This window comes from Eschrichtius robustus, chromosome 6 (genome assembly GCF_028021215.1).
Source record: "Eschrichtius robustus isolate mEscRob2 chromosome 6, mEscRob2.pri, whole genome shotgun sequence".
NCBI classification, from domain to species: domain Eukaryota; kingdom Metazoa; phylum Chordata; class Mammalia; order Artiodactyla; family Eschrichtiidae; genus Eschrichtius; species Eschrichtius robustus.
The window spans coordinates 79,103,329-79,128,452 of NC_090829.1; the positions used below are offsets into that span (position 1 = coordinate 79,103,329).

The 25,124-nt window shown below is 37.4% G+C and overlaps 1 protein-coding gene across 1 annotated transcript in view; it reads right to left on the bottom strand.

The window, feature by feature from the left end:
* The window catches only part of SLC15A2 (solute carrier family 15 member 2), a 44,209-nt gene extending 22,236 nt beyond the window's left edge, over positions 1 to 21,973 (bottom strand). Inside the window, exons 1-11 of the mRNA XM_068546635.1 lie at positions 21,499 to 21,973; positions 19,580 to 19,667; positions 18,835 to 18,976; positions 10,956 to 11,048; positions 9,757 to 9,856; positions 7,847 to 7,937; positions 7,484 to 7,561; positions 1,652 to 1,734; positions 1,144 to 1,230; positions 881 to 970; positions 611 to 655 (exon numbers count right to left, since the gene is read on the bottom strand). Of these exons, the coding sequence (XP_068402736.1) occupies positions 611 to 655; positions 881 to 970; positions 1,144 to 1,230; positions 1,652 to 1,734; positions 7,484 to 7,561; positions 7,847 to 7,937; positions 9,757 to 9,856; positions 10,956 to 11,048; positions 18,835 to 18,976; positions 19,580 to 19,667; positions 21,499 to 21,603 (1,002 nt within the window). The 5' untranslated portion in view covers positions 21,604 to 21,973. The remainder of the gene's footprint in view (positions 1 to 610; positions 656 to 880; positions 971 to 1,143; positions 1,231 to 1,651; positions 1,735 to 7,483; positions 7,562 to 7,846; positions 7,938 to 9,756; positions 9,857 to 10,955; positions 11,049 to 18,834; positions 18,977 to 19,579; positions 19,668 to 21,498) is intronic.
* Between the last annotated feature and the right edge of the window lie 3,151 nt (positions 21,974 to 25,124).

Below are 25,124 nucleotides of genomic sequence, written 5' to 3' on the forward strand. Positions count from 1 at the left end.
AAGTGAAATTATATTAAGCAGGCTCCAAACAGACTGGCATCATAAAACCCTGGCATCATTCTACCCTGCCCTCTTCACAACTGAGACGATAGAAGAATAATACAATAATCTAGGAAGTGGGAACAAATGAGAGAAGACTTTTTGCCAATGAATGGAAATTGGAAAAAGAGGAAATAATGTTTACAATTTTCCCGTTATTTCTGTATCCATGTACAAAATATCCCACCTCTGGGTCCTCTGCTGTTAGCCCTGCCTAAGAGATGGTGCCAATTGTGTTGTAGCAGCAATCAAACCCGCTGTGCCCTGGCCAGGCTTAGATGGAAGAAAACATCCACTCCCCTAGGCTCTATCACTTCATTTGCTACCCTCTCAATGCTTCTTTGTATACATTTAAACCTTTCCATCCTTACATTTCTGATTTCTAAAGATAAGATTCTGTTTTTTCTTTCTAGATTTGCTTTCTTTACTTTGCCTACTCAGGATCTTCATGCTAAAGACACATCTCTTATGATCTTATGTCACTTTTCAGGCAAAAACACAAAGAAATTTCTCCTTAATATGGATTATAAAGAAAATGATAGACTTCTCTGGAAAAATCTCTTCTACTCACCAAATTCCCATTCATCCTGGTGGCTTGCAAGGTCCATCGTGAGCCCTAGGGCAAACAGATGCTATTAAAAGAAATCCCTTTCTCTGAGAGGGAAGGGGCTGGAAGAAGGGGTAGCTTTCAAAAGAACTATTCTTTTTTTTTTTTTAAACATCTTTATTGGAGTATAATTGTTTTACAATGGTGTGTTAGTTTCTGCTGTATAACAAAGTGAATCAGCTATACGTATACATATATTCCCATATCTCCTCCCTCTTGTGTCTCCATTCTTACCTGCTGATCCAAAAGAGCCCAGAACATGGGCAACGGGATATAAAGAAATAGTACCCTGGTCAGTGCCTTCACATCCATAATGAGCTGCCTCTGCAAGAAGGGGTGAGAAGGAACAGGCTGAATTGCCAGATAGGGTTTTCTTGCTTAGAGTAGAAGTGGCCCAGAACAGTAAGAGAAGAGGTCAAATACAGCAGGAGGGAATCAGTTTGGACATTAGGAAAGACTACATGGAGGCATCAGATGTTTCTGCAGTTCCAACTTACTGGGTATTTCTCAGCTGCCCAGTCCAGCCAGTGCTCTCGCTTTGGAATGTCCGCAGAACGGTTCTTGAAACGGTTGGAAATGGCAAACTAGGGCACAGCGTGGATATCAGAGGAGAGACCAAAGAAACCATCCCCTGCTTTTTCCAATTCATTATCTCTTCCCTCAAACACACATAACTCTTAAGTGACTTACTCCAACCTTTTGATTTCTTCAGGCATTGAATTTCAGAATATTTCAAATCTAATTTTACCTATCCTTATTTTCTGTTGGCAACATATATAACTACATTTCAGAAGACTTTTGCCCATTTTTAAAAACGATTACATTATTTTTAACTTAATGGTTAAGTAGAGGCACAGAGGGAAGACCGATTAATCTCAGTTTGCCAAAAGGCACAGAAGTAGAGCAGAGGTCATTGAGAAAAGCCATGTTTGAAGGCCTATATGCTCAGCACAGCATCTCTTTCCCTTTGATTGAAAAAGGCAGGCAAATAATTCATGGACTTACCCAGATACATTTGACAACTTGAGTCACTATGTTTCCTTCAGGAGGTGGTTTTCTGTATATTTTGCTTCCCATTGCAAACACAACTGCAGTTGATAGACAAATAAGGTTCTTACCTTCTCATTTAGCACATTCAGTATGTAAACACTAAAGACAGAATGCTGAAATATAGGAGCAACTGGCACATCTCATAAAGGGAGGGAACTGACTGACGCTACCTGACTTTGGAGTTATAAAAACTATGGGAGCCAAAATGGTCAGTGTTGAGACTTTCCTGTTATCACAGAAATGAAAGTCACCTTTGAATTCTCACTCTTCTTTCTTCATCTCTACATCTGACATATTACCAACTTTCACTGACCCTCTGTCTTCAGTGCATTTCCTGCCTGCCCCCTCTTTTGCATCATCACTGCTGCGACTCTTGTGTAGGACCTCACAACTTCTACCCTGTATTAACAAAACGGCCACCAACTAGTTTCTCAGTCCTGTTCTCTTCTTCTTTTATCTGATGCCAAATTAAAATCTTTTTTCCTGGACCTACCTAACAAGCCCAAACTCCTGGCATGGAAGGCCTTCCCAAATTCATTATTATCCTGGTGGTTATTATTATCATTAATGATCTCTTGAAGATTTATTATTATATGTGAAGTGTTAGGCATTTTACATACAGTACTGATTTAACCTGACAAAATATGTAATACTCTATTTTACACATGAAGAAATCAAGGATTAAAGAAATTAAGCAATTTGTACAAGAAAGTGCCAGAAACTGCATTTTTGACCTGAGGCCTGACTCAAGAATCTATACTCTTAACCACCATAAAGCACCTCATTCATTCATTCTTGCATTACACACTGTGCTAGATACTACTGGTAATAAAGATAAAAAAGAGGTGGCCCCTGTCTGCAATGGAGCTCCCCTCAACCTACCACTTCCCACTTTACCTTTCATTATTCTCCATTTGGCACCTTATCCTCTAACCACTATTTATCATTCCTATGAAAAATTCTTTTCTGTTCTATTTCTGTTCTTGAGCTCATTCTCTTTCCCTCAACGCCTATCTTTATCCTTTAACCACATCTCCACAGTTATCTATAGGTGAATTTAATTTTCTTATTTTCTCCTTTATTTTCCAAATTACCAGCAATGAGATATTACTTTTACAATTATAAAAAAGTAAATTTTTTTCCAATTTATTAAATTTAACTAAAATCCGTGGGAAACCTCCATCTTGGTACCCTCCCAGATGTACTTTCCTCCTGAATGGACTTCCCAGCTCCAGCAAGATGCCCCTCTAGTAGATCTTCTACCTAAGATGCTTTTCTCAGTGACCAGTAGCAATTTCCAATATCCTTACATCCAGAATGCCTGAATCACCTTACTTTTCTCTATCTTAACTTTCTAATTTCTCCATTCCTCTCAGTCAGATTCACTCTACCACTTTTTCTTTATTTATCCTCTCAGTTTCCACAAAGCTTCTCCAAATAGCACCATTTACCTACCACAGCCTTCTTATTGTTGATAGAAAAAATAGTTCAGAGAAAGAATGCTATTCCTGGGAGACCAGTGGGCAGATAAAGAGGTATCTAGATAAGTGGAAGATTTTGGACAGGAAATAGACTGCTCTTGAAACTAAGAATGATCCCAGAAAGAGGCTGAAATTCTCAGGAATTCTGGTCTAAAAAGTGACAGTGAAGTGATAAAAGGAAGACCTTGACAAGTTCACACTTAAATTTCAAGGCCACTTAACTAAAGAAGATGAGTAGGGACCTTGAGTTTCTCTACCATCTCCTCCCACTAGTAGACGTTGCCTCTTACTTCACAAAGAAGATAGAAGGCTTCAAATGAAAACTCCCTCAACTTCTTGCCACCAAATCTATTAACTTCTGTATCCACACCCATCCTCTCCTTTCTCCATTTAGGTGAGGGTGATTGATGTTCCTCCTCCTGTATAAAGGCAATTGTGCCATGTGTACTTTCGTACTGATTATACTGTCTTATATTACATCTTCAACATGTTTCTTTACTAGAGTCTTCCTAATGACATTCAAGCATGCTCAATATCCTCTCTTGACTCCATGTCGCCTTTTAGCTATAAATACTGTCTTCCCTTTCGTCCCTCTTATTCACTTCCCAATCTACTCTAATTAGTCTCGAATCTCCACCAATCTACCATAGCTGATATCATCAAATCAATGACCCTCTTGTCGCTATATTTAATGGACATTTTCCACCCTTATCTTGCCTTCCCAGTCAGTAACATTTGTTACTCTGAATGAGTCCCTTCTTGAAATCCTCTTGGTAGCCAAGATAGAACAACTATCACTTTGGCCATTCCTTCTTAGTCTCATCTGTGGGTTTTCCCTCTTTGCCTGTCTTTTTTTGTTGTTAACTGTTGAACCCTTTACCTAATTCAAATACAAAATTTGACCCTTAACACATTTTCATTGTAAAGGAAATACAAGAACTTACAAGTAAATGCTGGCTTGTATAAAGGTATGCTCAACACTGAATAATCTCATTTAATAATATAAATACATAACAAAGAATTGACAATCTATATATTGGAGAAAATAATCATTATTAAGTTTTCATTACATTAAGACTCATTCCCATACAAATTTGAAACATTATTCTAAAGGTTTATGCCATAGAGATTGCCCCTTAGAGATTTGATTCTGGCATTAATGAAATCACACTGGTTCTCAAAATACGATGTTCTGTTTTCTGCCTCTCCATTTGCACTGTTTTTTTCCTACCCGGAGAGCCCTTCCCCAACTTTTCTTTTGTGAATCTTTATTTGAATAACTTCAGTGCAACCTAGTTACTCATGCCTTTGCTGCACTTCCTTGTAGATATCTTTATTTCTGCACTTATCACAGTGAACAGAACTTCATTGTTCACTTATCTGTATCTTCACCAGGAAAATAAAATTCCTTGCAAATAGGTACCATAACTTGTTTATCTCTAATTCCTGGTGCTTAGATCATTTGACTGTCTTTTTCTTTTTTTTTTAACATCTTTATTGGAGTATAATTGCTTTACAATGGTGTGTTAGTTTCTGCTGTATAACAAAGTGAATCAGTTATACATATACATATGTTACCATATCTCGTCCCTCTTGCATCTCCCTCCCTCCCACCCTCCCTATCCCACCCCTCTAGGTGGTCACAAAGCATAGAGCTGATCTCCCTGTGCTATGCGGTTGCTTCCCACTAGCTATCTATTTTACGTTTGGTAGTGTATATATGCATTTGACTGTCTTTTAAATACCTGTGTTCCTCACGGTTCTATCCTTGCTGTCTTTTTACCCTACTCTTATTATCTCTTAGTTATTCCATCTATTTTCATGAATTAATTGCTATCCATATATTAATAGCTCCAGATCTTTATAGCTGAAACATTTCTTCTGAACTTTAAACCTGTATTTCCAAATAAATGTTTGATACTCCCAATTAAATGTTTCAAGGACATCTAAAATGTAATGTATCCAAAACTAAATTCATTAGTATTGCCCCAAACCTATTCTTCCTTATTATCAGTTAATAACCCTACTATCCACCATTTGCTCAAGCCAGAACCCTACATTCAATCTTGGCTTACCTTCTCCCTTACTTTCACACATCTAATCATATCAAGTTTGTCAATTCTGTCAGGGCCAAGGAGGGTGAGCTAAGTGAGGCACTCACCTTGAGCACAAAATTTAAGGGAGTACCAAAATTCAGTAATCAAGACAAAGGGTATCCTTGTCTCACCCTTAACCCATTCTTTCTCCACATTACAGTCAGAAATACCACTGAAAAATAAAAATCTAACAATCATTCCTCTATTCAAAATCCTTTTGAAGCTCCCTACTAGTCTCCTGATAAAGTTCTAATTCCTTAGTAGGTTAAAAGGCCCTTTATTATCTAGTTTCTGTCAATTTCTCCTCTCTATCTTTCCATTTACGCTCCAGGCAATTTGAATTCCTTTAAGGCCTTCAAATATGTCATACTATTTCTCATCTCCTTGTCTTACAGATACCGTGTCCTATTTCTGTTTCACTTTCAATCTTTTCTTTGATTAATCTTTGAATTAATTGCTGCTAATCCTTTAGGTCTTACCTTACACATCACTTCTTTCCTGACCCTCGAAGTCTTAGTCAGATATCCCTCCTATGTGTTCCTATAGCTTTCTCTGTATTTCACCAGCTGTGACAGTGATCATACTATATTGAAATTTCCTGTTTTCTTATCTGTCTCCCTCCTCCTGCTGGACCAAATAAATTCTTTGAAAGCATGAATTCCGTAGCTATCTAATTCACCAGTGTGACCCCAATACCTAGCACAGAATCTGACACATAAACGGCTCATTAAGTCAATGTCTATCAAATTAATGAGTGAAAAAAAATCAAATGAATAAATTAAATTATAGTGAAAAGTCAGAGAACTGACTTATTTATTAGTACCCAGAAAATTGAAGCAGCTGACTAATGATGACAGCTAATACTTATTTAACATTTCATAATTTATTAAACATTTCCATTACAGCATCTCTTTTGATCGTCATAATTACTCTGATATGTAAATAATATTATTGTTCAATGATCCAGAGAAAAAGACATAGTACTAATCAGAGGAAAACCAGGAAAATATTTGACTTCAAAGGGAGAAGGTCACAGGGAGATCAGCTCGGTGCTTTGTGACCACCTAGAGGGGTGGGATAGGGAGGGTGGGATAGGGAGGGTGGGAGGGAGGGAGACGCAAGAGGGAAGAGATATGGGAACATATGTATATGTATAACTGATTCACTTTGTTATAGAGCAGAAACTAACACACCATTGTAAAGCAAATATACTCCAATAAAGATGTTAAAAAAAAAAAAAAGGGAGAAGGAAGTAAAGAATGTATTATCACAGGGCTCCAGGAATTACGCATACATTTCCTTGGAATTGGAATTGCAATCTGATATAATACTATTAGACCCCCCCAACCCCCGGTAGAAAATAATCAGATGGAACATTGAGTCTCTGGGCTCTTTATCCTCTATTGAGCTCTTTATGTGTTTGGACTGGATATCTTCCAGGGGGGCGGTGTCACCCAAAGGCTCAGTGTGAGAACAGGTTTCCAGGTCAATGATTAGAAACAATCATGTCCAAGTTTCCCTTTAGGCTGTGTAAATTAAGCAACACACACATCCCCGTTCCACTTCCATTCCTGGGTTCCCTGTGGTAAAGAGAATGCCACTTGATCTAAGGTGCATCAGTTTCCCCCTACTTATCCAACACCTCTTATTCTCTTTGCTTAAGAGCAAACTTCTTGGGAGCATTGCAGAGCAGGGCAGAAACGGCTAAACCTAGAAGCTACTTTAAAAGGCCCAACGAATTTTAAAAGTCTTCCAATTACCAGATAAATAACCATCAGATGAAATAAGCTAGTTCAAAAGGAAGGATTAATTATTTTCCTTGCTTCATTATATACTGTAGTGTAGATCAGTACATCTCAACCTTGACTACACATCAGAATCACGTAGATACTTAAAAAGTTACAGATGCCAAGGCCCTATCCCACAGAGATCCTGACTTAATTAGTCCTACATAGGGTCCAGGGATCAGTCTTTTTTAAAGCTCTCTAGGAAACTTCTTATTAGTTATGTAACCTTGGGCACTTTTTTTGAGGTTTCTGACTTTATTCAGTTAATTTATCGCCAACGTCTAGGGAAAACCCCTACAATAACACTTACCTAATAGGTTAGTGTGAGGACTGAATGAAATAGTTTGTGTAAAGTGCTTACATCATGCTTTACATGTGGAAGGCATCAGTGGCTATTAGTTTCCTTTGCTCCACTGCACTTACCAAGAGCTATCACCATAAGCAATCCTGGAACTCCAAAAGCCAATGCATAGCAGTCTTTCCCAAAACATTGCACATCTCCTACAGGAAAACAAAACAAAACAAAACAAATTAATCCTGAATCTTAAGTCTTTGATGTTCTATTCTGTAAGCTCAGGTTTTTGAGGTCATAGACATAGCCATCCTTTTTCTTCCCATCACCTAATCCACAATCCTTCTTTTGGGCCAGACAAAGCAAGATTAAAAGAAATTTTCTCAGATTTTCAAACCCTTATAAAAGGAGAAGATGGACAGGAGGAAGCCTTGAACAGATTTCTGGCTGGCCAGAGTAAAGCTTATACAGAGTCCCTCAGAAAAGATCCCAACCTCTCAGCATGGGTGTGACAAATGTAGAAATCAAGCTCCCTGCATTGATGGAGAGGTAGAAGACTGAGAAGTATCTAGTCCGTTCCTCTGCCTGAAAAAATAAAAAAAGGACAAATCATTAGTGCAATGTGCCTCCTAGCTCCACCCCCCACCTCATATTCAGACTAAGCGAGAGGTACATACACAGAGACAGATTCAGGCACTGCCTCCATGGTATGTGAATATCATATTAGATATTTTAACACATATCTCGCTGACGCCAAACATTTCCCTATCTTTCAAACCCTAGCACAAGCATCTTTAACATTGTTTTACCCCTTTATCTTGGCAAAAATGATCATCTTGTACACTATGCCTATGTACTGTGTCCTATACATATCTATTCTAATATTAGTTTCTTTGCATTAAATGTCTGTTTCTTTCTGTAGGTTGAGTTCCTTTAGGGCAGAAATTGTATCTTATTATTATCTGTAATCCCCACTAGCATAGTACCTGTTATACTACAGACTCAGTAAATGTTTATTAACTGAATTCATTAAGTGACTAAATTAAATAATTGATTTTGTGGAATGTGTGGTAGGAATAGGACTAGAACATGGGACAGTGGAGTAAATTGTCCTTCAAACAGGATAATTTACCTAATGTTTATGGGAAGTCTGCCAAAGAGTATAAAAGGATGTCTGTGGGCTTGGAAATGGCTGGTGGAAACCTGGAGGTGGGTTTGTACTATTATTGAAATATCTTTGTGGAGCAGCTACAAAATGAAGCAATTTTCAAATACAGTTGCTGATGCTTTATTCATTGTGCACTTCTGTGCTTCATTCTGACACCTCGGATCTTTTCCTGACACATCAGCACAATCCTCATTTTCTATTTATGGTGTGTTTTGCTTCCTCTTCTGGTCCCCATTTAAACTCGTTACACCAATCTACGTGTATAGTTCATTGTGCATAGAATCCCACTTGCCAGAGGTTGGTTATTTCTCCAACGTCAGCAAGCAATTATGATCTATGGACCCTCAGGCAGATAAAGAATATAAAATAACTCAAATGGTCTGAAGGGTTAGAGACATGAAGGAAGACAGGACACAGAGAAAGAACAGAGTGAAAACCCAGAAACATGGTAACTAGCTACAGAAGAGGGAATAACACATGAAGACAGCCAAAAAAGAAAGCTGAGAGGAAAAAAGAGGAAGCTAGAAATGTTGGCTGATCTAAGCATAGACTACTTCCCTTGCCTAGTTGTCACTGCTTCCTTATACAGGCCCATTTTTACCTTTATTCATACTGTTTTCCCCTCCCACTGACAGTGGCAAGTATTTAGGAAAAGAAGGAATGATCATCCAGACAGGTTCATCTAGAGAAACTCATTCTGTTTTATTCCAAATGGTCCTTTTCCCCTTCCATAGAATCTCAAAGCTAGAGATGCTTAAATCATCTCCATACTACTCATCACCTCCCATTCCCGAAGTGATTACCATGTATCTTCTTAAGTACCTCAAGTGAGAGTAAACTCACTACTTCCAACTATTTGAAGTTTTTCTTTCCATCAAGCCAGAAGCCAGCTTCCTATAGCTTTCAGCCATTGATCTTTGGTTTAATTACTGACATCCTTCAAATATCTATAGACAGCTAAAATATTCTCTTTAATTCTTATCTTATCCAGGCTATAAATATCTCCATTTCCCTCAACCTTTCTTCATAAGAGCATCTTTTAGTCCATCTACCACCCTGGTCACTTTCCTTTGAAATGTTGCAGTTTTTCCCTCTATTAATGACCAGTACCCAGCACTGAACACAGCTCCCCAGATATGATCTGACTAGTGGATCACTTCAATCTTGGCAAATGGTTACCTGCCGTTTGATGCCTGCTCTACATTCTTGAAAACACAGAAATTACAGGACTCTTACATGTTTTTCTTCAAACTGGTCTCCACCAAAAGCTGCCACACAGGGTTTGATACCTCCTGTCCCCAAAGCTATTAGACTCAGGCCGACCATTGATAGGACTCTGAAATGGAGAGGTGAGAGTACTAACCACATTGATACTAAACACAACTGTAGAAATGAAATATAGAGCTACAAGAGAAAAAAAATGTGTACAAGGGCAAAGACCTTCTTCACATTTCTACACTGTGGGCATTTTCCATATGCCTTCACTCCTAGGGGAGACTCAGGTACACTTATAATCCTTGAGTTTCTGCCAGCAAGTATATATTACATGGTGAGATTTGTCACTGATCGTTTCATTTACCCCTTGTGCACAACAGATAGAAGCAGATACTGAAGGAACTCCAAAGTTAAAGCACTGGTTCTCAATCTTGTCTTAGTCAAAGGGACACTTCAATAGAATGACCTTGTGAACCCTTATCCCACATATCCTTAGTAACCACAAAATAAAATGTTAAACTAGTCATAACTAATAGGAGAAGTGTCACTGATTTCTGAGGGGACAACAATAAGGAGGTATCTAATATTTATTAAATTTCAAACAAAATTCTTAACTCATTGGAAAATACACATATAGGCACAGTATAAACATGAATATGTATGACCTGCTTCTTGAACAACTCTAATCCTCTCTACTGACTGAACCAACAGACATCAGAATCTATCAAGAGTCTCTGGCATCATAAACATCAAGAGCTTAATAAAGAGGGATAGAGCAACTGGAATATATGGAACTACACATAAATGGAAATAATCTAAGCTTTGAAAATGAATTCTACAATGTATTATAAGGAAATATCACAGACATTTTTTTTTAACTCTGGTAAAGGTACAATGTGTGGATGGGTGAATAGGTGAGGGAATATGGAGGGCATGAAGGTTTTAATGTCTTCAAGCACATGAAGAGTTTTTATGAAAAGGATACTAACTGGGCATTCTACTAGTCCCCAAATATTTAATAAAAACAAATGAGCTCAGATAAAGCAGGAAAGAGTTTAACTGGTCAAAGTTTTTCCTTAACCGATTTGGTATTAAAACAGATTGGAAAATAAAGGGACATCATTGGTAAGAAGACAGAAAAACATCTGTAATGAATGTGTGAGACATTTACCTGCCCAATGGAGGAAAAGTGGTTTAGTTTATTCCATGATTTTACTCACGTGTGTAACATTTGTCCCCCCAGTATTGGTAAGGCACCCATGGACTTGATCACATGGCCAAGCACATACACCAAGGAGAGATAGATGATTGTCCTGTTGAGAGAGTTAAATCAGTCAGTCTACAAACAGAATTCAGAGATTTGAGTAATTACAGACTCAGAGTTCATACTGTTCTCAGTGCCAGGATAAAAGGAGCGGCAGAAGGAGCGGGTGGAGGAGGAAAGAATTACCTGAGATATGCAAATAGAAATAATAATGGTGAATGAAACAGTCTAGAAAAAGAGACAGTAACTCTTTACCCTGCAGTGTTAGAGATAATGGATATTCCTTTCTCATACCTGCTCTCTCTTTTCCCTCACTAACCCCACACAAACACAGAGTACCCCTGATCTTGTGTAGATATGTCATGACCAGGTTGGATTTGTAGCCAGCGATAATGTTTTAAGTAAGGAGAACCAGAAGAACAGGATACTTTGACCTGAGGTTTCTTCCAAGGAATGTCTTTGGCTCTAGAAATCCATCAGGGTCAAGAAAGAATGTCACATAAACAGGAAAGAAGGGATGGTTAACACAAAGAACTTTCTCTAAACACAATCACTGGGATATATAGAGAGGTAAAGGGCTCTCAGGTTCAGTCTGAACACTTGGGTTAATTGTAATCCCCACCACAGTTTCCTCATGGACAATTTCCCAAGGGTAAGAAAGGAACCAGGGTCTTTGAACAGACTGTCCGGTGATATAGCTCATGCAGTTGATAGGGACTTGTTGTTATGTTGTTTTTCAAAAAAATCTGAATGACAAGCAGGAAGTAGAAGAGTGAGGAATTCCAGTAAGAACATATGTAGAGATATACACACTGAAACATGGCATACTACCAAATATACAATGTGTATTATTTGTATTAGGACACCAGTATTCTCTTTATATATAAGTAGAATATTAATACTAGAAGGAATCTTGGAAATTATATAGCTTACTTCTGTGATTTTGAAGTGTTATATGCTAATGTGGAATATAAAGAATGGAATGAAGGTAGCAGAGAGAGGCTGGAGATGTCAGAAATCTCAGAATGTGGATTTCTCATTCTAAATGCTTAATCTTCCTAGGTTGGCCCTCCAGGGAAGAGATCTTAGAGGGTTTATAATGGGAAGCAGGGGCTAAGAAAGCTGAGTGACTAAACCAGGGCTAATTAATATTAGGGGAGGGGGCAGCCTTTTCCAAAAGGCCTTGTAGCGTCTTCTGGAGAAAAGTTCCCTTCATTGGAATAAAAAGAATGAATAGAAAGAAAGGGAATAAAAAGGGACTGAAAAAAGGCCAACAATTATGAACACAAAATAGATGATCTATGCTAAATCATCACAGAGAAAAAACAAAAGGAGTCTGAGCTGGAGTGATAGTCTGTGTTGGGAGAACAGGGCAATATCAGGTTGTTGGACTAAATGAATGAGAGAAGTGTAAGTGCCTTAAAAGGAAAACAGGCAACCTTCTAGGTGAAAGATTCAGGGAATTAGTCTAGAATGTGAAGAATATAAGACAGGAAGCTAATGGCAGAGAACTTTAACAGAAGGAGAGAGAAGTCAAGAGAGACCTGGAAATTCTGCATTTGAAATGGAGTCATTGGGGTCATTACAATCCCAACCACAGGACACAGTTCTGTTTTAGATAGACTTGACCAATCTTCCATTTGCAAATGAGGAAAGTGAAATCCAGAGAAGTCAAAGGATATTTTTAAGGTGACATTCTAATTAGTATTAGGATTAGGTCTAGAACTTCTACTTTCTTACAGCCCAGCATGCCTTCAGTTTTATCATGAACAAGTTAATGTGGAAAAAGGAAAGGGAAGAGAAAGAAGTTTTAAATTTTATTTAACCGTAAGAATATCAAAAGCCAGAGACATTTTAAACTAAAGCTTAGGAACTGAGAAGGAGTATGTGCAGTAGGCATATATTATTATACATACTTCCTCTGATAGCAGAGGAAGAGACCTAGCATAAAGAGGGTCAGCTCTGACAAGACAAAAAAAAAAAAAATAGTGGGGGAAGGACACGCTATAGACACACTCAAAAAAAACAGAAATTGTAGAGAAGACATCCAAAAGCATATTCGGCAATAAACACATTTAACAGAGTGGCTTTTAGTGATTGCCATGATCAGGAGTCCAGAGTGATAGGCACAGGCCACAAGGTAAAAACCAACACTAGGGACTATGACTAAAAATGCTATTCTCTCTTAAAAGCAACTAGGCATCAAAAATTGCATCTGAGCATGTAATTAACCCTCTCAGTAGATGTTTATAGAAATCATAAAAAGCCAGTGTCCATGCTTAAAAATTTTCTTTTCCATTGTGTATCCACTGGCTACTCTTTCCTGTGTGTAGCCCTGAAGGAAGGTTCACCTCTTTCCTGACATAGGGAGTTCCTTATACAAGAGTCAGGGACCCTGGGTACCCATTTTCTCTTAACAAAGCTATGATTCTGGGACTGCAAACAGAGGAAGCACTTTTAATAGAAGTTGTTTACTAAATTCAGATGTTTCTAACGTTATAGGATGTTTTTCATCCTGAAGATAACATCTGAAGAAAAGGAGAGGAGTTTTAAATACTTATATTCTTATGTTGCTGTCATCATTGTTTTTGTACACGTGAGCTCACACACACCCCGACAGAACAAGTTACTCATGTTTTCTCCAACTCACTTTCTCTCAGAAAGAGATACCAATTCATCCCCCAAAGAGTTTTGTTATTTAAAAAGCAACCACAGGGCTTCCCTGGTGGCGAAATGGTTAAGAATCAGCCTGCCAGTGCAGGGGACACGGGTTCGAGCCCTGGTCCGGGAAGATCCCACATGTCACAGAGCAACTAAGCCTGTGCACCACAACTACTGAGCCCGTGTGCCACAACTACTGAAGCCCATGCACCTAGAGCCCGTGCTCCGCAACAAGAGAGCCACTGCAATGAGAAGCCCGCGCACCGCAACGAAGAGTAGCCCCCGCTCGCCGCAACTAGAGAAAGCCCGCACACAGCAACGAAGACCCAACACAGTCAAGATAAAGATAAGATTGGAGCTGATTTCTTTGATTTGCTTTGGTGCTTTCAAGGCAGGAAATGCTTTCAAATCATTTTCTGTGTGTAATCTGAATGCAGGTAAAGAATTCCTCAACTTGTCAGAATGCTAATTAAATGTAATAATAATTTGTGTAGCCTGCTGTGATACTAAAGTGGTTAATGACAGTCACTTGGGTTTCCAACCAGGAAGGGTTTGTTTTAATGCACATGTCTAATTTAAGAAGTTCACTACTTTATTATCACGTAATATTGTCATTTGCTTGAAATAGTGCAAAGCTAATAGTTGACTGATCACTCCTTAAGAATTTATGGTTTCTTATAAAATCAACAGAGAATCTATTTCCAAAGAAAGAAATATCAAAATTAAGTAATAATTTAAAAATTTATGGGGAAAGTATCTCAGGCAACTCATAACAATTCCTAGATGTTTTTTATTAGTCCATGATGTTTTCACAGTACGAAAGGCTCTAAATTTATAGATAAATGCTGGGCCTGCTACCTTAATATGTGAGTGTGGTTGCTCTGGATGCAGTGCAGAGGATACACAGAGGCGATAATTTCGTGCTCCAAGAGAATTAATGGTAGAAAGTTACACGATGCTCAAATAGCTCCTTCCTTAGGAAAAAGGAAACTATCCAGAAAGTCACACACCTAGCAGAATCTATTGGAACCTTGGGACTTAGATATTTTTATAATCCTATTTCTTTTTTTATAGAGCTTCAAAAAATCATCTTTGTTCAAAAAGAGGAAATATTTTCTTTACTACAAACGGACAGAACTTTTCTCATATTTTCACAAATGTCAGTGTTCTTCTATTTCAGGAATTAATTTAAAATGTTGTCATCAAATAAAAATTTCCATATTATTTTAAAATATTTCTTTTATTATTATCAAGTGTCAAAGGTAATCAAGGCTATTACTCTTGAGGCACAAAGCAGATGTTGACATAAGAATGCTCTTTGTCACTACCCTTTATTGTCGTATGCCATGGTGCCAGGCAGAATTGCTGAAATCCACCCCCCCCACCAGTGATGTCTCACCCTAATCCCTGGAACCTATGACTATAATGAGATGTCACTTCTTTAATTATGTTATATTATATGACATAATTGACAGTAAGATAGGGAGACTAACTAGATGAGCCTGATCTAATCATATGAGCCCTTAAAAGCAGAGACTTTTCTCTGGTAACAGAAGGGGAAGAGATTCAGAGTTCGAGAAGGGTTTGATACGCCATACTGATAGCCTGAATATGGAAAGAACCACGTGTCAAGGAAAGGGGACACCTCCACCTGAAAGATGGCAAGAAAATAAGCACCTACAATGACAAGGAAATGAATTCAGCCAACAACGAATGAGGCTGGTGGTAGATTATTCCCCAGAGTCCAACCTAGGAGACACCCAGACCTGTGAGCCAACTGACTGGCTCCAACTTCTCACTTACAGAATTGTGATATAATAAATGAATCTGGTTTTAAGCAGAAAAAATAAATAAATAAATAAATAAATAAATTTATTTTTAAAAAGTAGCTGAAGTAGAGATTAAAAAAAAAAAAAAAGCAACCACAATACCCACAACAAAATAAGTCATCTCCACACCTGCCCACACCTACCTCAGTCTTGTGCCTACATTTGAGTATCTGAGGGTGAATAAATTTATTAATTGAAACACTTGCTGTGGGCCTGTTATGTACCAGGCACTGTTCTAGGTGCTGTGGATAAAAATATAAATGAGACTTTGTCTTCTAAGTGTCTGAAGAAGGTATTAGATTCATATACAATAGTTATGATAAGACAGAGTTTGGTAAATGTCACATGAGGGTAAAAAATAAGGAGTTTAGAGAACTTTAGATTACTTCTGGCTAGTGGTGAAAGGTGAGGGGCAGAGAATACTCCATTGCATAGGTGGAATTAGAACTGAGCCTTAAAGGGTTTGGACATAGAAGGCTGGGGAGGAAGGAGATTCCATGAAGTAGAAACTATGCAAACAGACATGGAAAAGAAATGTCCCTGGTTATCATTAGGTAAATATTAGTATTTGGTTTTTCTCTAGTGTACATTTTTGAAAGGGAGTATGACAATAAGAGCAGAAAGGTAAATTGGATGAGATTAGTAGACAGTGTGTTAGCAGAAATTTTTGAGCAGAGTAGTAATATGAACAGAGATTTCTTTTAGGAAGATTAATTTGACAGTAGTGCATAGACTCAATTGTGAACAAAAGATATGGGAAGCAATGAAAACATCATACACGTCCATTTCAATAGCCCAATTTAGAGGCTAATGAAAACCAAAACTAGAGTAGTGGTGATTGATGGCCGTGGGATACAGTGTTGAGGAGGGAGAAAGTGACAGAGATTATAGAAATAGAATCGGCAGAATTTGAAAACTGATTGGATGTGGGAGTATAGGAAAGCTAGGAGAGAGGATAAGGTGGAATATCCAGGAGATGAATGCTAATGTGTAGTTATAATGCATAAGGGCGCTTGAGTGACAGGTTAAGATTACAGAGTTTGAGGAGCCATTAGCATATAGGTAAAATGGACACTGCAGAGCTTGCTGAGGGAGAATCTGGAGAAAGGGAAGAGGGTAAAAGGTATACACTGGGGAAATGCCTACATTCAGGAAAGAGTAAAGTAAACAAAAAGCAAAAGAAAAGCCAAATGAGGAAGAATCCAAAAAAGTAAAAGAACCAGAAAATACAGTGTTAGAGAAGCCCAGGAAGTTTCAAGAATTTAGGAGTGATAACAGACTAAAATGTTAAAACACGTTCAAAGTGAATAAGAATTTAGAAAAGACCACTGGGTTTGATAACAAAGAGATCATTACCAGTGATCTTAGAGAGAAGAATTTCAATAGGATAAAAAGATGACATACTATATATTATTTCACTTACCGTAATCTGCTTTGTATTAAAGCTAGTTGAATATGAACAACATGAAGCAGGTGTTATGTCTTATTCATCTTTTTATCCCTCATGGTTCTTTGGACAAATAGAAGTTGCTCAATAAACATTTACTGAATTAAACTCAATCAGCTTAAGTTGAATCTAATTGGATTCTACTGCACTGCATTACATTACTCTACCCTAAGGAGCGATAATGAAGAGTGAGAAAGGAAGGCAACAAATAATAAATGATTCTTTTAAAAATCTGAAGGTAGTGGTAATAAGACAAAGAAGATAGAAAAAGAAAGGTTAACAATAATTTTGTTTGTTTAAAGGTCTCATATTTGCCCTTGCTTCTAGGTACAGGACAAGAGTGTCTCTGAGGAAGAATTTGAAGGCAAGAGACGGAGGTATTGAGGGTACAAAGACACCAAGGAGAGTGATCTAGGTGACGGTGATACATCTGTAAAAATTCATCCAGCTGTACACTTAAGACTTTTGGATTTGTGTACTTTATGTAAGTTATACCTCAATAAAAATAAATTCAAAAAAATTTTAAAAAGGATTGAGGATTGAGATTGAGGGCACAAGTGGAGGTTGCTAAATTTCCTCTGAAATAGTCAGGAAGCTATTGCTTACCAAATCTCGGATCTATACTTTTTCAATCTTAAAGGAAGTCATTTTAAAAATAAATAAAATTACTACGTGATATATGTGAGTCTTTTATTCTATAACTGAATGAAGACTATATACCATGGTTTATATTTTCTTTCTGCACATAGTGCCAACCCTCTATCTGGATGGACTCGGTAACTACTACTACATAAGGAGCAAACATAGATCTCAGCCACCTGCCATACCTTTCCCAAGGCAAGAAACTGTGTTTAGCACTAAGTTGTGGTTGTAGCGCTATATTGGGTGCTGATTAAAAACTTTAGGAGAATGAATATATCTAGGCCAAAGTGAGATAGAAACCAATGTTTACTAAAGAGGATTCCTTGGAACACTAGATCCACAAGGAATCCTGAAAAAATATTCCACGGTTAAATAAGTTTGGAAAATACTACATACCATAACCTCCTCTTGGATATTTTATAGTATGAATTCACATGTTAAAGGCTGTAAGAAGTCATGCAGTAAAGATACCTTTTTAGCTTTATTCAGCCTAGCATTTTCCAAACTTATTTGACTATGAGAGCTTTATGTTCCCACATAACATTCATTAGATCCTATACAACCAATTTTCAACAGAATGCACTTTGAGAAATGCTAATTTAGACAATTCCATAGATGACAAGTCCACAGAAAATACCTGAGTGATGGATATCTAAGAGCCATCTCTAGCCCATGAGGATGATGTTATAGGGGACAAAAATAACACTATCCCAAACATATCTCTTGGTGCTATTTTCAGGGACTTGATACTGAACTGAATAGACCATTATTCTAACTCATGAAGATATTTTTTATATTCTTAAGAAAGAAACTACAGAAGGAGGTTAGAGAAGAGAAGCAGAGATGGTAAAAGAGCTAAAAAGAGGGATTCATAAGAAGATAGTAAAAGTGTTGGGATGACTCAATCTAGAGAAGAGATGGATAGCATATTAAATAACTACATTGAATTATAAATTTTCTTGTGGGTAGCAATCTCTATCACCTGAGATCAGAACAAGAACTAGTCTTACATTACAGAATGGAAGATTAAAATTAGATAAAAGAAAAAAACCCTGCTGACTGAAAAGGGTATAAAAATATTGGAAAAACTGATAATGAAGAGACAAAACCTTTCTGTATTGTCAGTCTGAGAGAGATTCTTATTTGTCATGGATGACATAAGTATGTTCTTGCTTGGATGCAAGAGGCTAGAAGTGATAGTCTCTGCACAATTAATATGTGCAGCTTCTTGGACTGTGACCTCCCATCATCCTTACTTGAATTTTCCCAACCATGAGTCAGCAATGGCTGCTCCCAGGATGGGAGTGAAATAACAGAGGCTGCTGAAGGCATGGTATACAGATGTGGAAGTGTCTTCACTCCAGTGCAGGAAATACAGGAAATACAGGGTCAGCACAGCTGAAGCAAAAAAAGAGAGACAAAACAAAATAGATGCATTAAAATGATTTATGGAGCAGAAGAACATTTGATATGGTCTTTGAAGTTGATCTTGACCTTCAACACTCCTATCAGTGAAGTGATGAGGGGTGATTGCTGGGCAGTAGAAGCAGGGCCCCTTGGAGTTGTGGGAGTGAATGGGGCTATGCTTAGTATACAAATGCAATACTCCTCCCTTCAGTCTATGTGTACACAGCATCATTTAGGCCAATCCAAAAGATAACATGGGGCTTCTAATATCCCTTCCTTCTCCTTCCCAGCAATGATATAATCCATAGACCTGAGGAACAGAAATGAAGAATGGAATGTCGATGATGAGAGTTTTTCCACCTATATTCTCATAGGCTGTGTTCTGATTTCCACTTGGCCTTTCTGTTCTTGGCCTGTATGAGTTAGTAGGTGAAATCCCATGAGGCATTTTTTGGAAGTCTTCCCCAAAGGAAAGGACCAATTGGATGAAGGCAGAAAGAGTAGATAAGGGAAATAAGTGCATATGAGACAGGCTTTTACAAACATGGGGTGAGAGTGAGTGGAGAAGAGTAGGACTCGGGGACACAAAATTACCTTTCATGCCATAATAGGAAAAGCGCTCACAGAATTCATTCACCACAATGAAGACAATACTCAGTGGATAGTTGGAGCCACAGATTTTCTAAGAAACAAAAAGGCAATGGTTCAAGCGTGAACTATATTTCCCTGTTTAAACCATTAGATTGTTCCACAACAGAAAAAAATCATTTATTTTAGGTTGCCATGATGGGTCATGTGAAACAATGGCCCCTGCTCTTCATGAAACAGCCAGTATCACATTAAAAGTGCTTGCATTGCTGATTTAGCAGTGAGAAGCCATTCTGAATATTACTTTGTTCCTCAATTCATTTAACATGAAACTGCTCAGGCATTCCTTGATACTAGACACCAGGACCTGTTCATCTTCCCACAAGTACTAAATGAAAAGCCTGGGGCTCTGGGTAGGAGAATAATCATACTTATTTTCAGGAACAGAACAAAGGGTTGGCCTCTGGAGCACTTAATGTCCAGGCAGTCACACTCAGATGTCAGTATCCTGCTTAGCTCCACTGTGCGGATTAACCTTTCTGTTCCCACTTGCCCCATTCACTGTGCTGGGAGAAATCCTAGCAATATGAAGGCTTCCCATTCAGTGGCTACTGAAGCCAGGCACAGAGCCCAGTACAGATTCTTAAAGGTAAGATGATTGATCACCTTGACCTTGGGCAGAGAGTTCTTAAATCTTGTCAAATTAAGTGTCCATTCTTTCTATGAAAGAGAGATTCTATAACATTTTCATGCTAATCCTTTTGGGCATTAAAAGGACTACGCTCTTTCATGCACTGTATCAGTCAGAATAAAAGGAACATCATGTTTTATTTCAAATCCCTACTCATTATGATAGCCCAGCCAATATGAGAGGGGGATGGAGATATGTGTCCTTGGTTCAATCGAATCTTACCATGAGATTTTTATTGCCTTTTCTTATTCATAAGATGTACATACATCTTTGTAAGCAGCCTCATATTCTTTGGGACCAGAAAACGTATAACTAAATAAATTAATGTATTCATTCTTTTATCCACATGGATATATAAAAACAACCCTCCAAAATATTTACATTAACGTATGATAAAAACTTGCTTGAAAGACAATATGAATTAGTCTTATTACCTTCCCAGCTCACAGCTCGAGAATCATGCAACCTGAAGTTTAGTTAACACATTTCTACTAGCTATGTAACACTGTCACTGGCTGTGTTAACATACTGATCCAGGCCATGTCACTACACTTGGCTTTATACTTCAGTTTTGTTATTCCAAAGAAACTACCACCTCTAGAATACTACTACAGCTACCTCTTTGCCTGTAGTAAGAATTCAGTAAATACTGGCTAGTATGTCTATATCCTCTCCATTTACAGGATTTTGATATGAGGATTGAATAAGAATTGGGAAGTGCTTTAACAAGTGTATAAAGTAAAACATTATTACTTCCTTGTTTCTCTGTCCTTTCTCCCACTGTAAACTGGAACACAGTAACAGAGACTAGATCTGTTCTAAAACTTCTCTTGGTGGTCAGCATAGATTCTGTGCACAGGGGAAACTAAGGGCTGAGATTTTTTTTTGGTGAAGAAAACAATCACACACAGTTCTCCAGAAAGGAGTACTTGCCAAGTTTCCCTGGACATTCAAATTGCTTTTTTTGCACCCCAGAGAAACTCAGAATATACAATGAAATACAGCCAAGTCCTGGATACCAACTGAAGAACTCTGACTACCTCTTCCTGCTGCTTCCTCTCTTAAGTTAAAGGAAACTTCTGTTTAGGTTTGGTTTACAGGTTAATTCTAACTCCAAGAGAGAATAGTTTTTAATACTCTAACACAGCTCAGCATGAAGCTCCAGGGGCCAAGGAGGAGAACCAAAAGAGTAAGTCTGTTCCTACCAGAGACAGAACTGAATCTGAGGACTCACCGGAGATGGCTTCTTTGGAAAGCTGGGGGGTCGAGGTGGTACCTCTTCAGGGGAGACAGGTAAAAAAGGAGTTTCCTTGAACTCATTTTTCTGGAAGAGATTCATGGCTGGCTCCTTACTCTCTCTCTCTCTTCAAGCATTTGGCTTCGGTAGGCAGTTGGGACAGCTGCCAGGCTACTGTGAAAAGGGGGACTGGGAGGGGAAGAGGGGGTGGCTTCAGCAACTAGGTTTAACCCTGTGGGTGTCAGGCATCAGCAGCTGCCTGCAAAGCAGACAGCTATAGAAAAAGAAAGGATTGGGTCTCAGAGACTAGTTCAAAAGAATGTTTATGTCACAGGGAAGTGAGAATAACACATCATGGGATGAGACAGTATAATGCTGGAAAATTTCAAATGAGTGAAAATTAGTTAACACAATGCCTGGAGCATAGCCTAGAGTAGATTTTGAGATCGATTTCAGGGTAATAATAGCTACCATTTATTGCACACCTATTGTGGGGAAGGTTTATACACACATACACACACACACATATATATTATATCTACATGTTCTAATTCTTACTACTATCCCCATTTTATAGGAACTAATGTCTCAAGAGGTTATGTAATTTGTCCAAAGTCATGTGGCCAGTAAGTGGCAGAGCTGGAATTTTCACTATGCCACTACAGATTAGTATCAGTAATGCCTGTGGTCATTACTTAGGAATGGAAACTATGGAAATAAAAACATAGCAATGTAGGGGAAATGAAATGCATCGAAGAGGGAAAGTTATCTCCAAACAGAATTTGGAGAGATACAAAAAATGTTGATTTTTGGTTTTCAACATAATAAAGTTCAACTAGAAATGTCTTATAAGCAATTAAAGAGGTGGAGCTGAAGAAAACAAAAGGAAAGGGTTGGTGATGTACATTTGGGAATCATTCTTCTCCTTTGCTAAATTCATTCTCTGTGTTTTCATGTTTTTCACTTCAAAATGAATCCATCATTTCACTAGTAAATAAAATTTAATTTGTGTAAAAATTATGAGCCAGTTATTTTCTAGGAACCATTATAAACATCATATTTCTTAATTTTCAGTGAATGGACTCCCAAATGACTCCAGAATATAATATTTAGTTCTTATCAGAGGAGGAACAAGAACAGAGATGACAATGATAGATACATTTTAGACAGTATTATTTTTGCTAAGTTAAAGAGGTAAAAGAACAAGAGAGTACGGTGCCCATCTAGATATCAATCAAAAGAAAAAGGAAAAGAATGGCTAGAGAGCAATAAGAAAAATGAGGACTAAACGAAAAAAGAAGTCAGGAAACAGAAGAATGAATTTTTTATTTTAGAATATGAGAACCTATGACTCTATCCCTCATAAAATTCTTACATTACCTATTTGAGTTATTGACAAATAAGACCAGGAGAAACTCTACCCTTTCCTCCCTAAACTCCATCTTAGACTTTGACCATGTTTTCCCAGCTTCTATTCACTCCTCCTCCTGCTTCTCTTCCACCAACCTTTACCCAAAGAAGGGTCCAATTCATTTCTGTTTGTGACATTAATGATTAAGCTACAGTTATTCTTTCAGGAAGTACTGCCCTTTCTGACCTAGTTTGGTTAATGACTCTGGATACAAAACAAATGAACAGTCAAAACTTACTAGTCAAGTTAACCACTAGAGGCACAGATGCTTTTAAGATCTAATTATATCACTGGCTCCCCCTGCTCTGGCCTTGTACCTCTGGAATAGCATTTGATCTCTCAGAGCAGATGGAATAGCACCGGTAGGCAAGGCACCAATTCATCTGTGCTTATAGGTGCCCTAAATACCAGACTTTAGAGTATTGGCATTGGTTCTCTGATACTCGTTTGTTTAAGTGAAATTCTTCTTTTGATTATGGCAATACAATGCTAGCATTTATAAAATCGAATAGTATCAGAGATGAAAGGAATCTTAATCTTGTCCTACATAAACTAAACTTCCCAGATGCTAAAAATCACTTAAGGATATATATATTTACATATATATTTATATTTGTATATATACTTATAACTACAAATTTCCACAGCAATTCACACACACACCACACACAATTAACAGGCCTTTGCTTTGAAAAGTCTTATTCAATAGATCTAAGTAGGTATCTAAGAACTTGTATTTTTAATAAGCATCTCTGGTAATTCTTATAATAGGGATTTGGTGAATACTGGTTTGAAATCCTTTTCCTAGTCTAGCCTGAAGAATATTACAGAAGAGCCTCCCAGCCTCCAAGACCTATTCTAGAACCTTTTCTATCTTATCAAGATGCCTCTTGTACACCATCATTTTTGCTAAGTTGAAATCAGATAGAAGGATAAAAGGGAAAAGATCAAAGAGAAAAGCAACTCCTGAATAGAAATGAGTACAAACTCTTGAAAGATAAAAAAAAATAGAGTGAAAGAATCTAAAATATCAGTGATAAGAGTAAAAAATATTTGTGACCTCAGTGATTATAACAGAAGAGAGTGATATTTTACAATCATGTACAGAAAGGAGGCTGAAAATGACAGATACTAATATAGTCAGAGAGAAGAGGCAAATATGAAATTAAAAGGGAACATGTGTTTAGCAAGGTGTATGAATACAAAGTCATCACATAGAAATAAATTGTATTTAAATATCAGCAAAAACAAAGAGAAAAGGGAATTTAAAACATTATACCAGCTCTAATAGCATAAAAAATACCTAGGAATAAATCTATTGAAAGATGTCTAAGACGTCAATACTAACCACTCTAAAACATTATTGAAAGAAATTAAAGATCTAAATAAATGGACAGACATACCATGCTCATGATTTGGAAGACTCAGCAAAAATGTCAGTAATCCCCAAATCAATCTATAGTTGCAACACAAAATCCAACAGGTTTTGTGAGTGTAGAAAATGACAAGTTGATTTTTAAAATTCATATAGAGATACAAAAAGCGAAGAATAGCAAAGGCAATCTTGAAGAACAATAGTGGAGGATTTGCACTAACCAGTAGGAGACCTATTATAAAGCTACAGTAATTATAACAGAGTGGAACAGACACAAAGATAGATAAGGCAACCAATGCAACAGAACAGAGTTCAGAAAAAGACCCACACATATACTGAGGCATCAGTTATGACAAATGTGACACTGCAGTGCAGTGGGGGAAATGATGGTGTTTTCAACTAAAAAAACACCATCTAGATACTCATATGGAAAAAAATATGTTTACACATGTTTTTATGCATGGTGTAAATATATCTTACACCATGCATAAAAACCAATTCAATATAGATTACAGATCTAACTGTCAAAGTTTAAAAAATTAAAGCTTTTAGAGGAAAACATAAGAGAGCATCTTTACGACTGTGGATAAGCCAAGATTTCTTAAATAAGACATAAAATATGGTAACCATAAAAGAAAAAGAATTGATGTATGGGACAGTATTAAAATCAATAACTTCTTTGTTCACCAAAAGATACCATTAAGAGTAAAAAGACAACTCACAAAGTGGGAGAAAATACTCATATTACATATATTGTCAAAGAATTTGTGTCCAGACTATATAAATCACTTCAAAAATCAATAAAAAAAGGTTCACATTCAGATTTTTTTAAGTCTT